This window comes from Galleria mellonella, unplaced genomic scaffold (genome assembly GCF_026898425.1).
Source record: "Galleria mellonella isolate WM207_F2 unplaced genomic scaffold, CSIRO_AGI_GalMel_v1 utg63, whole genome shotgun sequence".
NCBI lineage: Eukaryota > Metazoa > Arthropoda > Insecta > Lepidoptera > Pyralidae > Galleria > Galleria mellonella.
In genome coordinates this window covers 11,208,916-11,224,955 of record NW_026442130.1, presented here as the reverse complement: position 1 = coordinate 11,224,955, position 16,040 = coordinate 11,208,916, and the positions used below count along the sequence as shown (strand labels likewise).

At 32.2% G+C, this 16,040-nt stretch overlaps 1 protein-coding gene across 5 annotated transcripts; it reads left to right on the top strand.

Annotated features, from left to right (window-relative positions):
- Window positions 1-772: 772 nt before the first annotated feature.
- LOC113521579 (1-acylglycerol-3-phosphate O-acyltransferase ABHD5) lies at window positions 773-15,650 on the top strand. 5 transcript variants are annotated; one of them, XM_031909780.2, is made up of 9 exons: window positions 774-975; window positions 1,106-1,209; window positions 2,114-2,161; window positions 3,755-3,831; window positions 9,202-9,408; window positions 9,686-9,860; window positions 10,866-11,138; window positions 12,199-12,385; window positions 13,200-15,650. In XM_031909780.2, the coding sequence occupies exons 2-9, from the start codon at window positions 1,127-1,129 to the stop codon at window positions 13,362-13,364; spliced, it is 1,215 nt and encodes a 404-aa protein (XP_031765640.1). In that variant the 5' UTR covers window positions 774-975; window positions 1,106-1,126; the 3' UTR covers window positions 13,365-15,650. The 5 variants fall into 5 exon arrangements, with proteins under 5 accessions (XP_026762946.1, XP_031765640.1, XP_031765641.1 ...); XM_026907145.3 differs by lacking the exon at window positions 1,106-1,209 and having other exon boundaries at window positions 773-975; XM_031909781.2 differs by lacking the exons at window positions 1,106-1,209; window positions 2,114-2,161 and adding an exon at window positions 1,583-1,614.
- The last annotated feature ends 390 nt before the right edge of the window (window positions 15,651-16,040 follow it).

Sequence of the window (16,040 nt, the reverse complement as noted above, 5' to 3'; positions counted from 1 at the left end):
TTTAAAGCCAAATTGAGTATAAGAATATTTATAAATTAATTAATTGTGACTTTGTTCTTTTCCTCAGGAACCAACGCAGGATTAAAAATAGGAATTGCTAAACTTATGATCTCGCAGACGAAGTTGTTAACGAAGTTGGCAAAAAAGACCAAATGTTACTGAAGACCATGAGACCAAGAGAGGCTTCAACTCCCGCTGACATACTCGAACAGCTGGATGACATATTGCTTAATTGTGAAATTTAGATGCCTAATTATCCTATTTTTTTTTTTGCTTATGTGTTTGATTTTATTTAAATGTGTAAAAAATATGTAAGGATTACTGTCTAACTTCCGCTGCTATACTTGAGCAGTAGGATTAAATCTTACTTGATTTGTGAAATTAAGGTACCTACATGGTGTTAATTATCCTAAGCATTTTTCTAAAGTATTTGGTTTTATTTGTGTAAAGATTAAGGGTTACTGTCTTGTTTTGTCTCTGAGTTTCTTCAATAACTATGTTCTATTTATTTTGTTTTTTATTGTACAACGATTTTGTTAAATTATTAATATTATTATGTATTTTTTCAATTTAGGAGAGAAAAGGTGTTTGTTAGTATCAAACAACTATAGAATCATATCAGATTTATGCGATAGTGATATTACATACTAGGTAAAACCTAACGATATTTAGCAAATTTTCATGTTATTTTTCCTCTTAACTAGCAGATTTATTGAGATTATCTAGGGACTTTTAATTCTATAGAACGGCAACACTGGCAGGTAATTCGATTTGCCGATTTTTTTATTCATTCATTTTCATTGTTCTCATATTTTTCAGATATTTTTACGCATTGGTATAAATAGCACGAGTAGAATTGAAATTTTAGTTACACCCGGTTTTTTTTCGCTACTCGTTATCGTGATATGTTTTTATTGAAATACGTACTTGTGGCCAAATGGGTAGTGAATTAAATCTACACACTACTGAATCCAGGTAGACAAATATTTTTTGTTTAGTATTTTTTCATATTATTGCGCAATTGCTTTATCTTCATGTCCTGCTCTGCTTCCGCCTAGAGTATATTATTATCAACATCATCATTTAATTTAAATTTTCATTGTAGGTTCTCAGCAAATTGTCTGTTATGTCAAGATTCTTTATACTATGTTACATTTGGACTAAATATCTTTTGCCACTCATTTGTCATATCATTATCAGCACATTGAGGTAATTTCATACTTCTTTACTTCAATATATATATATATATATATATATATATATATATATATATATATATATATATATATATATATATATATATATATAGTTATTTTAATAATATATATATATAATATTAGTTATACTATTTTTTTATGTCATCAAACATTGATTGTACTCAGTGATTGTAGCTTGCAATAAGCACTGTCAAATGCTTTTCCTTTTTCCCAAATAATTATTTAAAAATATCTAATAATGTTAAATCATACCACATAATTATTTGCCACTATTTACTAAACTAGTTGATTGTGCAATCCTTATGAAAAGAAACTGTATTTTTTACTATATTGATATTATATTGGAAGCTGGTATATTCTTTCAGATATTAGTGCAAACACCAATGGGATACAACAAGCAAGTCATAGTTTTGCTGTGCCCCTTTTGTTGTTATTTTTGCATGAGTTTATATTTTGATAGCCAAATGTGTTTGTGTGTTTTTTTGTTAAGTTAAACTTACATACCAAGCTGGAGGAATATAGCCCAGACTGTTGTCATTCATTCAATACATGTATTGATTACTTAAGTGGGTAGTCACTTGACATTAAATATGATATTTTACAGATAACAAACTATATATTATTAAAAATATAGTTATATGATTTTTTAGTTTTAACTCAGTTGTATGATTTATTTTTTCTTTTTTGGTTTGCTTTTTACCAGATTTTACTGTGATTTAGAAAATACTATTACTGATTGCAATTGCTATTAATTCAAATAATAAATATATATTTTTTCTTTTGCAATAGTGAAATGAAATTTATATTTGAATGTTGTCTCTAAATTATGGTTGTTGTGTGAACTTTACTATCATTCTCACATAATCATTAATGTTATGTTGTATTCCATATTTCAGTATAGCAAGCAGGACATGGATTGGAAGTATATTTTCCTTTATGTGGAAGTAAGACTTATTCCAGTTAATGTCTGTCAATGCTTGTTTTTCATTTTTATTTATTTTATTACATTGCATTTATGTGTAAAAACAAGCTCTAAATGAAGGCTTAAAAAATTGTCCATATTTATTTTTATGTCCTTAGTGTAATAATTTATTATCATGCTTTATCATAGCTTATATTATTGTTTGAAAAAAAAAAAATTTAACACACCACTATAAACTCTGCAGTTTATTGAAACATTTTCCTACAATATCTTTATTATTTTTACATTCAATATTTAGGACTTTAAAATGTAGTATAAAACAGATTTAATATCATCAATGCTAATACTCTTGTTATCAATAAATTTTTACAATTTTGACTGTTGATCTTTGCACAGTGTATTATCTGTTTTATCTGGCTATTAACTGCAATATTTCCTCTTTGGTGGACAAATTGGTATGACGAAATATAGCTGTTATTGTTTAATCTTCAAAATTTCATTTATGTTGTTTATAAATAATTCTTATGCTGTTCCAATAAAAAAAAAATTTAAGGCTATAGATTATTACTCTTTTTTTTTATTGACTGACAACTGGAGTAGTAACAAAGATAATAATACAATGATGGAAGGAAAAAAGAATATACAAAAATTTAATCCACTTTTCACCTTTTTTAGGAGCAAATTTTCAATATTTTTTCTAGTTCTCATCTTTTGTATACATGACATCTACTACTATTATTACTGTAAATTTCATCTCTATAAGCTTAGTATAACTTAATAGTTATACTAAATTTATAGAGATTAATCCATGATGAGAAGACAAGACTTATTTGTACAATATTAGTATAATCTTATTACATACTCATTTTATAAAATGTTTGGATGTGTGTTACTTATTCACACTTAAAAAGTCAAATGGCTCATGTAGGCGACTGTTACCACTTTCCATCAGGTGGGCTGTCATTTGTTTGCCATTCTAAGTAGTATTAAAAAAAAAGGATTAGAATGAAATTTGATATATGGGTATTCTATATCCTAACTTAATATATATGATACTTTATATACTGATTCATAATGACAAAGCCATAGGAAACAGATAGTAATATATAATAATAAGTATCTTTTATGAAAAATATAGTCTTCAATACATAATTTAATTAATAAATGTAAATATATGGATGTAAAATATTAGTAATATTCAATCTGTTAATATACATCCCTCTTATTAGTTTTAATTTGCATTTAGATATAGAATATGACTAAATGTGGTGATTTATATTTACATATATCATGATATTTGCATTTTAGGACTCGAACACCAAACATGATCAGCTGTCTGTGCCTCATTTTAATTGTGAAGTTTTCATTATAATAGTTGACAATTGAAAGTTCAATTTGAATGAAAAGTTGTTTAGAAAATTGATAAACTGTGTACCATTTGCTCACAATTGGTGATAGTCACATTTAGTGATAGTCACATTTAGTGTGAACTTACTCTTATATTTTTGTTATTATGTTGAAATCCCTGTTTACTGTGTGTGCTTGTTTTATGGTAGACGTCTGTGTTATTGTCAGATTGTCAGATATACATCATTAATATTATAATTGTTTTTAGCTGGACTGGGGGATGGTTCAGCTGGACTCGGCAGTCAGATGAAATGTTAAGGAACATAGAAAAGAAAATATTATCATGTAAGTTGTTTTTAATTTGTATAGTACTAGTTTTACCTGCGACTTTGTCCACACGACTGAGATTACGTTTTAAAGATAGTCTACGTTTATTGCAAATTTTTTGACATTTGGTTAAGCTGTTAATATGCCAAATTAGTAACAGAATTGCCAGATGCAAGTGGTGTAATATCATACTTTGTGGCCAAATATAAGGAAGATCTATGTTCAACAGTGGACGACGGGGTGCGGGGGGGCATTGCTAGCAATGTACTCAGTCAGGTATACCTTCACGTGGCCCCCCCTGAAAACCATCGTGCTGGATTCCAAGTTTATGAATTGCAATGGGCTAGCTGACCTGCCTCTTCATTCTCACCTATCATCCCTCACTGGTGTCCCGCCAATGTATACCATTAGCGCAGGCGGGGTTACCATTCCATTATCATTCCATAACGAAAAAAAAAAACAGTGGACGACGAAAAGGTTGTAATCATGATAGTCATTCATCATTTTAGCCGTTAACCGTCCATTACTGAACATAAAGGGATTTTTTTTAATTGGCAGGTGGGTTCGCAACTGCAGTTAGACTTTTAGAGATGTTTTAAGAAATATGCCGCCGCCCGTCCCTCTAACATTAAGTCCCTTTAGTCGCCTCTTACGACACCCACAGGAGAGCAAGGGATAGCCTATTCTATACCGGGACCATGGCAAATGTAATAATGATGACGAGAGACAATTTTTATTATTATTATGTAATTAGGTTTTATAACTGATCGTTTGTAATTAATTTTAAATTAATCTTTTTTTTTTGTTATTTGTAACGTCTAATTGATTTATATTTATAATGAGTAATCTATTTGTAGCGTGGATGTGTTTGTTGCATTTTATCCGAGAAACAATTCTTTAATGAATGAAGTAATTTTTGGTTAACGTTCTAATTAAGTTTATATTTAGATACATATCTAATTGTATTGTATTTATACAAAAACGTGACTATCTATGTTATGTTGACCTTGAAAGACTTATTAAATAATCACAGTTTTACTTCACGATAATTAGCAAATAAATTGTATAACAGTAATCTAGCAATTTCTAATAGTTTGCACAACTAAGATAAGATAATCTAAACTTAAACAAATATTCGAAAAAACTATCCATTCGATTTGATTTTATTACATTATTTTGTATGTATGTATGATTGAATGAAAGTCTTTATTGTTCCCTTCGAATAATGATACACATTACATAAGTTAACAATATATACAAAAAAAAAAACAATACTAGATTATCTAAGGATATTTTTACAATACTGAACCGATTATTGTGTTTATTTTTTTATTTAAATCCCATACTAGTTCTGTTATGGTAGAAATGATTTAGGGGGAAAAATAAATATGAAAAGTATTACAAACAATTATCTTTGTCATCGTTTTATCGTTCTTATTACCCTTGCGACGCGACATTGAGTTACTTTTGAATAACCGCTTTACCTGATAGTAATTTACGAGGGGTCCTTTATTGATAATTTCCTATATACCTACGTATGTGACGCTGTATCTCATTTTATCGTTGACTGAAATTATAGGCTGATCCACTTAAGCCTTGAAAATTCCTAAGCCGTATAAAATAAAATTTATACTTATTTCTAATGTCTATATAATTTAAAAACAATATTCTTTCTTTCTTTCATTTTACACAATGCACAATAAAAGGCTCTCAGTTCGTCTGAATTTTTTTATGGCTACTTTACACATTTACAACGCCATTATGCAGTATAGGGGTTCAGGCCGGGGGCCTGTGGTATTTTTCTTGCTCCCACCTTATTGTTACCCCATTGTCCGTGTCAGTCCCATATTATCGCTGTGACAATTGAAGCCTTCGTTTGTCTTTGTTCCTGCTTGTTGTCAAGCAAAATTTGCACACGATGATTCCACATTTAAAAATTCAAGTATTTTTCAGACTAATGTATTGTAGATGTTTGGCCATTCATCGATGTTTTGTCACGATAAGGACGTATAAATTCAGTTTCACTGCTAGATTAGATTTCACCCTGTTTCACACTGTTGCGAAACGGTAATTTTTTCGCGTAATCAGTTAAATGAGCTTCCTGGCTTCATCGAGCCTTGTTTAGGATATGGAACTTTCCAATATTGGCGTACTTGTTGTACATACGTTTCCGAAATACCTAAACGAATGAACCAAATTCTATAAATAACTTTATCGTTTAAAACGTGTTTACTTTACGGAAGAGACATTTATTTGATAAATGTATTTATTACCTACAATGTTGTACCTATCTAATTATTGCATGAGTTCATATCTGTAGTTTGTATATTAATTGTAATTTATTAAAATAATCTAGGTATCAATTGAAACTCTATTGTATTCAAACAGTAAAGAAATATAGATATCTGCATAGTCTAATTTTTTTTGGTTTGGAAATTGTCGCTTATACACGTAAAAATTTACGTGTAAAATTACGTGGAGTTCATAGGCTACGATAACCTCTTATCATATGCTTGATTACCACTTTTGTGGCATTGAAAGGTTTTTCAGTTTATCACTATAAACATTTTCCTTACTAAGTATCGTTTAGATTTGCAAAATTTGCATTAAAATAAAAAAAAAAAGAATTGTATTAGTTATTCTATTCTTGTGTTTATTTCTCAAAAATTAAATCAAATCAAAATTTCCACTTCAAAGATTAAGTTCCAAGAAATTCGGACAATAACACTATTATAGTTTTGTGACTAGGAGTTACCAAATAACAATAAGCTGTTTACGATTGTACTGTATATTTTGCGGTGTTAAACAAACAAAAAAACCTAATAGATGATTTCCCGAAAATGTATTGTTTGTAACTTTAAAACAAAAAATAGTTTGCCAAATACTTTTGAGCAGTAGTGATACATACCTACACAACTCTCTCCAACTCTCATCTACGAGTATATTATTAATAAAACTTATAATAAAGCGAAAACATTGTTGTTTGTTTGTTTGTTTGAACGCGCTAATTTCTAGTACTACCACTCGGATTTGAAAAATTCGTTTGTTGAGAAAGCTATTTAATAAATATCACGACCACGTCTTTTATAGGGCTATCGCTTTAATTTCTCGAAATTTTCGTTACTTCCACTAAATTCTATTACTGGGTTTGCAATAGTACGTACATTTTGTACTTGTATTATGAGTCTGACTCACCATGTTTTGTTGGATTACGCAGTAGCTCTGTTACATTTAACATATACATATAATGTGCTCGATTGATAAGATTACAGATAATTATTTAAAGACGTCATCGTTCACTAGTCGTCGATCCCGGAGATCTTTCAATATCAGTCATATCTAAAATTGAAACTTTTTGTAATTATACAATGTTCAATTAAATATCAGAAAGAGACAAAAGTCATGTGCATGTCCTCTATCCCCCTCTTTTTCTACCGCTGTACAAGCATAACTATGTTTCGATTTTAAATATGATAAATGGCAACGAAATTACAGGGTTCGTAAGCATATACATCTTAACCCTTCTTTGCATACTGGTGGAAATTTCCATCATAACATTGAATGCCTAAAAATTATATAAAAGACTGAGTTCACTTTAAGTTGATCGTGTCTGGATAACTTTTTAATGTCCATTGCAAAAAAAAAAACATAGCTGTCAAATTTATTTTTTTCATTATTTTTCCTTTAATTTTGAACATGAATTATATCACCTTGATTTATTTCACCAATAAAAAATCATGCAAAGAAAGGTTAATCCTCGGAAATAGCAACGTTATACTATATAACAATATCTATATATTTTAGTTACGATGTCTATATACTGTTCCAATAACGAATATGTTAAAAATCTGTTATTCAAGAAATAATGATGGGTAACAAATAGACTTTTAATACATTCGAAAATAAATATCCAACAGGTATTGGATCGGTATCTATATTACCCATGCATTTTTTTTTTTTTTTTTGTAACGAGGGGAAAATCTTCAGAAAGAGACCCACCACCAGCGGGATGGCGATAGGTACTGTGGGATTCTTACCCACTAAAAACCTATTATTAGTATTCCTCTTGGCGCTTTCGCACCGGTGGTCTGGGTACGCTTTCGCAATCATCCACACCACCAGCAAATATTACCCATGCCTAGTCTACAGACGACGGTTGCCATTTTCCATCAAGTGGGCTGTCACCTTGTTTGCCATTGTAAGCGTCATAGAAAACATTCAAGGCCACTTTGATCAGTGATTACATTTGTCATTACAATGACAAATGTAATCATGACTAGCAGATTTGCAGAGGTACGCTAGAAAAACAGTAATACAACATTTTTTATAGAAGACACATATTAGTAGTTAAATCAATATTCTGTTTCACAATAATAAATATAAATTGCGCAGCTACTATACTTATTTTGAAAATTTTATGCCAATTTTTATATAGGTGTTCATGAACAACCTTGTACTCTCTCGAATTTCGAACGACACCGTAGTCCCTAATAAAAATGGGTCAAGAATGAGTTGGCAAGAGTTCTGAACTTAAATGTAATTAGCTTTGATAATATTTATTATTATTTTACCTATATTATTATCACTCAAATGTTTAACTGTTTATTCTGTTACCGTGTGAATTGCACGATTCGTTGAATAAATTCCTTTCTTTCTGTTTGCGATAGTAGATATGAATAATTTACAAATATGTAATGTTTTTATAATAAAACCCTGTAACTATCTACTTGGGGGCGTGATAAATATCCTACCCTAATGAACAGAGACAGTCCCTCACTTGAAAGATGTAATTGGTTCACTGCCACTTCAACTTACAGACTCTGAGATATTAATGAAGAATGGGAAGGGAAAGGGAGAGAATTGTTATTTGAGAAATAGTCTTTCTTACCTACATACTTCAGTGTAAATTATCATGGCGAATTCGTCATGATAAGCCAACTAATCTTATTCCATCTTCGTCTATCATTATTTACAAACGCCAGCATGTCTCGGTATTATTGGCGGGGTTATCATTACATTTTTGTCTCATAAAAAGTTTATTGTTATAATTAGTTATATAGATAATGATTGCCGTGTGGTCTCGGTATAGAATGGGCCACCACTTCCTTTCCTGTAAGTGTTGTAAGAGGCGACTAAGGAAACATAATGGTCGAGGAATGGGCAGCAGCGTCTCTCTTAAAACATTAGCAATGTCTAACTATGGTTGCAAACCCGCCTGCCTAGTGTGGCGACTACTGGCCAATCTCCCAATAGGCCGAGGCCTATGTTCCGCAGTGGACTAGCTGTCCATTATGTATAATGGCAGTTAATGATGATGTAATAATAATTATGGTATAATAATTATGACCTTCATTTGGATTTGAAAATTTACCAGTTGTTCTTTTGTAGGTTTAAAGACTGTGTATAAACGATTCTACGTGGATATCGGATCGGTGGTGGGACAGAGCGATAAAATATGGACGATATCGCTCAACGATGAGTCTTCAAAGACTCCGCTCGTGCTGCTGCACGGAATGGGCGCCGGCCTCGCCCTCTGGTGTCCAAACCTTGACGCCTTGGCCGCTACAAGGCCTGTGTATGCCATTGACGTTTTGGGTGAGTTTTATTTTATATATTACTAAATATGAAACCGCAACATTCCCCGATAGAATTAAGGTAAAAATTATATATATTTTTTAGTCTTGAGGATGTGATTCATACACGAGTAATCTGTTTTAGCTATACATATCATACAACAATGAAAGCAATGGAAACTAATAGCCATAGTGTTTTCACAAGACATTTTTAAACACGCACATTTATCTACTATTTTTTATAAATACTGTTGTGTGAATTCAGATTGATTATTATTGTTATTATGAATATATTATAGGCTTCGGCCGTAGTTCCCGCCCAAAGTTCTCGGATGACGCGGAAAAAGCCGAGACTCAATGGGTGGAGTCGGTGGAGGAGTGGAGACGAGAGGTGCACCTCGGGGAGATCATCCTGCTGGGGCACAGTCTCGGCGGGTATATAGCGACCGCGTACGCCATGAAGTACCCAGAAAGGTAACCATTTAACATTATGTTACAAGACGTCTTCTAACACTCGTGTTTGCTTGCATGTCTGTTTCGATTTTAAGGGTAGGATCATCATCTTATCAGCTTTTATCTGTCCACTGCTAGGCCTCCTCCAGGGTCTTTTATAAGGAATGGGTCCATTCCTTATAGCTATTTGCCATTGGGGAATTCTGCCAGTAGTTGCCACGCTTGGCGGGCCGATTGGTAACCGCAGTTTGGCTTTTGATGATGTTTTAATGGGGACGCTACTGTCTATCCCTCGATTCGTCGTAAGAAGCAATTAAGGTTCCTTAATTGCTTCTTACGACACTAAGAAAGAGGGATATGGCAGTGTAATTACAGAATATGAAGCCTTAATACCATAGTCAGGAGTGGCAATGCATGATGCGTGTGATTGGTGTTGGGGTATATTCGGCGACGTCCGTGATCCTGTTTATGTCTATAAGTGATAGTTGCCGCTTTCCATCTGGTGAGCAGTGGGCTTGTTTACCATTCTAACTTGCAAGAACCTCGCAGTCGCTACACTCAATAAATAGTGGCTGTTTGGGTATTTATCAAACATTAAGTAACAAACAACATTTTTATTTAGAATTTTATATATTTATCTTAATGGCAATACTGAAAATAGTAATTTGTTTGTCTGTGTAAATGCAACACTTTTCGCTCTCTACCATTTTTATCTTGTACCGGCTACATGTGTAAATCGTTAAAATTTTAAATAGTGTGTTATTCTTAATAAAATTCTACTTCGAAATGCAAAAGTTGCCTAAAATATGCCAATTGTTTTTATATATATCTCGTAGATCATCATCGTCATCTTAGCATTGTCTGTCCATTGTCATTTGAGGTCGTCACTCCAGTAGTGGCAGGGAAGTCGACCTACACTGCGTTTGCCCATAGGGGGTCGTCACTCAAGAACCTTTCTTCCCCATCGGTTGTCGGTTCTTTGAAATAGCATCAATAATAACAAAAAATATATCTTATTTCACTCAGAGTGCGGCACCTAATCCTAGCCGACCCCTGGGGCTTCACAGAGAAGCCGTCCAATGTATACGAGAAATACCAAGTGCCTTTTTGGGTACGTGCGGTAGCCACTGCTGTGCAACCGTTCAACCCACTGTGGGCGGTCCGCGCCGCAGGCCCGGCGGGCAAGTGGCTGGTCAGCAAGACCCGTCCAGACATCAGCAGGAAGTACGTCAAGTACATAAAGGACGCCGAAACAGTCATACCCGAGTACATCTATCAGTGCAACTCGCAAACGCCCAGGTATTTATCAAGACTGCTCGAAGACAAAAGAATTCATTTGCATGTCTTTGAATCGGACTGAAAAATAATGCGTTGATGATAAAATTGTTTTAAATAGTAATATGAACCTTGTGTTGGAATCTGAGTGCATAATCATTCGTTTGTCAAATGAATTCTTTTATGGAATATTTTTTAATATACCTTAATAGATAAATAATGTCGTATTTTAAAATAATATGGTCCACCTGAGTGCAAAATTATAAATATGTAAATTAACTATATATGTGTAACTAACATATTTACAGACTATCACATTTAAAAATAATGACCATTGGACATTACACAAAGCCGTCTAGTTCCAAACTAAGCAACTTTATAGCAACAGAAATATAGAAAATACTTAAACCAATATAAACATATTCATAAATACAAATGTTTGAATTGAACGGGAATCGAACTCATGATTATTGGAAAATATGGCGATATGGTAAACCACTACACCGCCACAGTCGTCTCATATTAGAAAAAACTTTAATTGGCAATTACTTCATAGACTCTACAGTACATTTATGGAGCCCTCATATCGTCATAAGCATAGTATTCAAATATTTATAAGGTCACGAATCTATTTCAAGACAATACAGCGTGATTAATAAATCACACTTTCAACGGTTTACAACTTTACAACTCTTATGTTGAATACTGTAATAATCGAAGTGGAAAAGATCAATATAAATACTCTATTAATAAATGTGTGGTCGAAATAGCTAGCAGCACGCCACGAATTCGAGCAATGATATAGTAGTATATTTTATTACTAATTCTATGTAATATTATAAATGTAAAAGTATGTTTCTCTTTCTACCATCGTACAGCTCACCATCGACTCGGAGTTCACCCTCTTACCCGTCTTGATGGTCGCGTACAACGCGGATTGTAAAAAATAATACAATATAGATTCTATATATTTTGGGATAGAATCGTAGTCAAACGTCCAACTGATCTAGTGCCGTTTAAATATCAACGCGGCTGAAGTGGGGAGATATAACTAGAATATAGTTTAATACTAATTATTTTGCAGTGGTGAAAGCGCCTTCCACACGTTAATGCACGGGTTTGGTTGGGCCAAGAATCCAATGGTGAAACGACTGGACAAACTAGACCCCGAGCTTCCCATCACTGTGCTGTACGGCTCAAGGTCGTGGGTCGACAACACTACTGGCCAGCTGCTCTGCGAGCATCGGCAGACCAGTAAAACTTATGTCCAGGTAATATTTGAATAAAGAATTATATAAATTACAAGCTTTAACCCGCAACCTTGTCCCCTAGACCAGAATAATACTGGGTGAGCGTATTGGAAGACTGTTAGGCTCAGCCAGTGGATGTAATAATTAAATAAATATATTAATTGACTGGGGTACATTTTAACCTATGCCCTTCTTCTGCCCAAATAGTATTTATATATCAAATTTCATGATGATTGGTCGAGCCACAAACAAACGAACTACTCTTTACTACTACCAGCGAATACCACTACATTTTTTACTTTAATATATGTAATATACTGCTATAGTGGAACAAAAGTTTGTATCGTATTAAAACCGGATGACAACCAAATTATAATAATTACAAGTTGACTCGAAAAACCGCAAGTTTTGCAAGTCACTTGTGTGATATCTGTAGTTTGATATTTTTTTTTTTTTTGCAATTCAACGTTCGCATCGTTCAACGGTCTATTTATGACAATCAAATCTTATAGTCTACTTTGATAGTGTTTTGTGGTTTGGGGCATTTACATATGTATATACATTCGATATTTGTTTCTATACTAATTGCAAACATAGGGAGACAGATGTTATTACTTTGCACATAAGAAAGAACAAGACACCTCACGTTGCTGTCTCATTCTACCTCATGCATACGGTAGTGATAACATATCTTTCGATAGATTTAATACTTTTACTGCACTACTGTTACTGCACTACTGTTACTACATTACTTCTAATCACTTACTACTACGCTTCTATAATTACTAATATTTTAGGTACTATTTTCAACATTATTTTTACCGTTTTTATACAGGTAATCAATGGCGCTGGTCACCATGTGTATTTAGATAAACCGGAATTATTCAACAAATACGTACTGGAAGCGTGTTCACGAGCAGACGAGAGAAAACCGGCGTCGAATACAGAACTGGTACCGGTAACCAACGTGGAACAAAACACAGACATTGCGAATTCTTGATAGCGATGTAGCCCTTAGATAGTATTTAATTGTTGTTACTATAAATTGACTTGTGCTTTATTAATAATGTTTTGTAAACAATCACAATACGCTTTGATACTAGTTAGGCAGAAATCTTATGCATTTGTAATATCGACCAAATTGGTATATTCTAAAGTTTATAAGTATTTATGTACACAAGTACCTACAATTGACATCCTATTTAATATGATTATTATCACAAAAATTAATAAATCATATAGTGTCATTTTTTTAATTATAATTTTAAATTAGAAGTAAAAGCAAATTTTTCCGCGGATGTCATTTTCTCTCGCGTACTGAATTTAAGTAGACGGCACATAATTTAAACTATAAAAAAATACTGGCGACTTCATCTGCACGGATCTCATAATATTCCGCAGGCCATAGACTAAAATAGTTGGCGCGAGTATCTCAATCTCTGAACAAGAGTGCCATTATTTCTACCTACTATGAAGATGTTATTTATTTATAGTAAGTTAATTATAACTGTAGATCTTAATTTTGTCAATCATAATTTTTTGGACAATAATTTCAATGTAGGAAGTACGACTTAAAATTTATCTTTTGTCCAAGTAGGCAATTTTCACTTATTAGTAATAAAAATGGGTATGAAATGTAGTTACAGTTACTACGTTTATTTACATCTATATCTGTGTCATCGACTATTTAAAAAAAAAATCTTTTCTTGGAGATGCCTACTTTACATGGAAGCTTTATTTAAAATTCCAAATTCCTAAATTTAGCTGTAGATTGATATATCGGACTGTTTTATTTTTCATGTTATGTAGATATACCAAAAACTCTCTTATAAAAGGTACGTGGTCGCAAATACAATTGCTTCAGGGAATATATTAATCTACAAAGCAAAATGAAGTTTCGAATTATATTTAATAATATTAATTAGAGTTAAAGAAATCGAGTGTCTGAAGTATATTGTTATATAACATCGTTGAATTCATAATTTACGGTAGAACGACATGCGTTCTACCGTAAATTATGAATTCTAATTCGCTCTCTCCGAGAGACTACCGCTACCATAATGAATCTACTGTAAACGACACTCAAATTGTAATATCAGGTTGTTAACTACGTACGTGATCAAATACGTGATCACGAAAATTATTTATTGTTTACATTGTTTACCTAATTTAAATTGTTTTTAAGTGATTATTAAAAAATAAAGAAACCCTTTGGGTTTCTTTTTGTTAATTCATCAATCCCTAAATACTGTTTATTGTATTTTATAATCCTAATTTTTTTTTATTATATAATAATGCCGTACCTGATGCCCAAAAATACTAACATATACCTACTTATAGTACATATATAAACATTTAAGGTATTAGACTGCATATTATTGTTTATAAATTATGTTATATTTTTTTAACTTCATTGTTTTTATTTTTAATGAAAAATACCATTAATGTTGATTTTAATGATTTGTTAAAGTTTTATAAAAACTAAAAAAAAAACATTTTGAAGAGATGAAAACTTTACAAAACTGTTCTATACTTTAACAAGCCATTTTGATTCGCAAATAACAGATATTTTTTTGTGACAAAATTAATATCGATTGCAAAGTAAAATATTATAATCGGTTTTGAATTAGTAAAGATATTATGTAATATTCATAAAAAAAAAACTGGCAATTGGAAAATTCGCTTTTTCAAATTGCTTTAAGTGTACGTTTTGAATTCCCACGAAGAGATTATAGCAAATACTGTATGCATACCTAAAAATCGAATTAAATGTTCCATGACGTACACAATTAGAAAATATGCTAGTGAAATTGAACTTTGTAAACATTGTGAACTGTCATTACTATTTAACTAATATTGAATGTTTATATGTCCTACTAAATAAAAAATTCTAAGATACCTGCAATTCTAAGTACATACTGATTTATAAGGTGCACCAGATATGTACTAGAATTATAGCCGTGTCGTATGTTAACCATTCCACACCTTTTCTATTCCATAATATCCTACCTTCTTATCGCGTAAAAATATTAACTAAAATCCTTATTATTATAAGAATAATCTTTCATTATTAAATTCGCCTTTGGAAATCCTGAATGTATACATGCCATTTAATATGTGGCACAAAGGTGATATAATTTTACCAAAAGCACAAATGTGTTCTTTGACATAATACTAATAGTTAAGATTAAAATAAGGCAAATTGTTTCGTTGTCGTGTTGTTATGTGGCCACTGGCTTTTTATACATAAATGGAAGGTAATGTAAATAAACGTAATTAAAGACTTCGTTTTTTTTTTCATAGTTTAAATTTAGAATTAGTTTTTTTTATACCACTGAAGTGATAAATAAGCATACGGCCCACCTGATGGTAAGTGGTTCCGTAACCTATGAGCACCTGCAATACCAAGTTCCCCCAATATCATTTACAATAGGAATATAAGTGGAAATTTTTAATCGATCGATAGACAAAGATATTTTTTATTCATAAGTCAGTTCCAGTACGAGGTCTGTCCGGAAAGTTCGTATAAAAGTGTTCTGGAATGCGAGAAAGAGGAGTGGGGAGGCCAGGTAAGCGCAGGACCCCTTCCTTATGTCCCTAACAATGCTTCAGTTCTGGTCTGACCGCCGTGCGGTGCGAACTGGCTTGTCACGCCATCTGTGAAGTTACCTCTTAA

What these genes read in the sequence shown, in the direction of transcription:
- LOC113521579 (XM_031909780.2), top strand. Translation starts at nt 1,127, where the DNA reads ATGTCAAGATTCTTTATACTATGTTACATTTGGACTAAATATCTTTTG. An exon ending in GTATGCCATTGACGTTTTGG is followed by an intron (nt 9,409 to 9,685) that starts GTGAGTTTTATT and finishes AATATATTATAG; the next exon opens with GCTTCGGCCGTAGTTCCCGC. An exon ending in CCAGTAAAACTTATGTCCAG is followed by an intron (nt 12,386 to 13,199) that starts GTAATATTTGAA and finishes GTTTTTATACAG; the next exon opens with GTAATCAATGGCGCTGGTCA.